The sequence below is a fragment of the Mandrillus leucophaeus genome, unplaced genomic scaffold (genome assembly GCF_000951045.1).
Source record: "Mandrillus leucophaeus isolate KB7577 unplaced genomic scaffold, Mleu.le_1.0 Scaffold314, whole genome shotgun sequence".
NCBI classification, from domain to species: domain Eukaryota; kingdom Metazoa; phylum Chordata; class Mammalia; order Primates; family Cercopithecidae; genus Mandrillus; species Mandrillus leucophaeus.
In genome coordinates, this window is record NW_012103299.1 from 2,023,782 (window position 1) to 2,025,534 (window position 1,753).

General features: G+C 52.9%; 1 protein-coding gene across 1 annotated transcript in view; it reads left to right on the forward strand.

Moving 5' to 3' along the window:
• The window catches only part of STK10 (serine/threonine kinase 10), a 167,303-nt gene that overhangs the window by 97,683 nt on the left and 67,867 nt on the right, over positions 1 to 1,753 (forward strand). The window contains exons 5-6 of the mRNA XM_011987725.1: positions 206 to 278; positions 1,265 to 1,459. Coding sequence (XP_011843115.1) covers positions 206 to 278; positions 1,265 to 1,459 — 268 coding nt within the window. The remainder of the gene's footprint in view (positions 1 to 205; positions 279 to 1,264; positions 1,460 to 1,753) is intronic.

A 1,753-nucleotide genomic window follows, 5' to 3' on the forward strand; every position in this document is an offset into this window, starting at 1 on the left:
TCCCAAAGTGCTGGGATTACAGGCTTGAGCCACCGCGCCCGGCCTATTCTCATATTTTTAATGCTCTCTAATTTGCTAGATAGAAAATGGCATCTGTTAGTCGACTTGGAATGTGTATCCCTGAGTCCACCTCCCCGGCTTTTACCCCAGGGCTGTGGGTAGAGGAATGTCCGTGTAAAACGCTATCTGAGATTTTGTCTTGCAGCTGACTTCGGTGTGTCTGCCAAGAATCTGAAGACTCTACAGAAACGAGATTCCTTCATCGGCACTCCTTACTGGTGAGTCGTGTAGCTTCTAGAAATGGAATGAACTGGACGTTAAAACTCTCCAAGGTGACCACTAGGCGCTGTAGACAGAGCGGGGCCGGGAGACAAGAGCTGCCAGGTCAGCCTGTGGGCGCACGCCCAGCCCTGTGGCTTACTAGCCATGTGACCTTGGATGAGCTGCTTAGTTTTCCCGTGCCTCAGTTTCTTCATCCATAAAATTAGGGATATAATAGCCCCTACTTAATAAGGCTACTGTGAGAATGAAATGAAATGGTGCACATAGAAGGCACTCCATTGATAACTGAACTAGAATCTCTACAACAGGATTCAGTTCGTGATTTATTCACCACGTGTGTATTGAGGGCTGGGGATGGGGGCCGTGAAGGTGAACAGTACAAGTTCGGTTCCTACCCTCATGTGAAGTCTTCCTGGACTTCTCTAGTCTGTCGTGTTTCCTTCTTTTCCAGAACTATTACTTTAAAAACAAAACACTGTCACTCAATTTCACGCCTGACTACTCTCTGTTTGCCTTGTTTTCAGTTTTTTCATGTGCGTTACTTGCCATTGTGGAGTTTGGGCTCCTTTCTTGCTTGCTTGTTACTCACCCTTGCTCTCTCTCTCCCCCCTTTTATACCTGTTTCTCCTTCTCTCTGTGCTGTTGTCTTCTCGCCCACCCACCTCCACGCCCTGGTTTTTTGCTCCGCACCTTCCCTCCACTCCCACCCGACCCCTCCCCAGGACTCTGTGTTCCGGGTTGCTGCTGCCATCTCGTGGTAGGCATCGGAACTGCAGCAGGACGTGGCGGGGAGCCGCGTGGAGGCGTTTTTCTGTGGAAGAGCGTCCTAAGGAAGACAGTGGGATGCAAAGTCATGCAGATCATGATTCGGGAGTGCTGCCAACCCCCGACAGTGGCTCGTGGTGGCCCTTGACCCTGAATGTCCAAGAAGCACCCGTGGAGGCCAGATTCTTAGCCCTATGTTGTCCCTTGGTTGGTTCAGGATGGCCCCCGAGGTGGTCATGTGTGAGACCATGAAGGACACGCCGTACGACTACAAAGCCGACATCTGGTCCCTGGGCATCACGCTGATTGAGATGGCCCAGATCGAGCCGCCACACCACGAGCTCAACCCCATGCGGGTCCTGCTAAAGATCGCCAAGTCGGACCCTCCCACGCTGCTCACGCCCTCTAAGTGGTGAGGAGCAGGGGCAGGACCACCTGCCGGGGTGCCTGCGCCAGTTAGGGCTGGGATATGCGGTGGGCGGGGCTGGGGAGGTGCAGCGGTAGGGTTCTCCTGGTGCTGCTAGCAAGAGGAGACTGGGGCCTGGAGGTCTTCCGGCCTTTCTGAGTCCCCCCGGGCCCTTCGTGCCTCTTTTTCCCTTTGTGTTCCTTTTTTTTTTTTTTTTTTTTTTTGAGATAGGGCCTCACTCTTTTGCTCAGACTGGAGTACAGTGGTGCAGTCATAGCTCACTGCAACCTCGACCTCCTA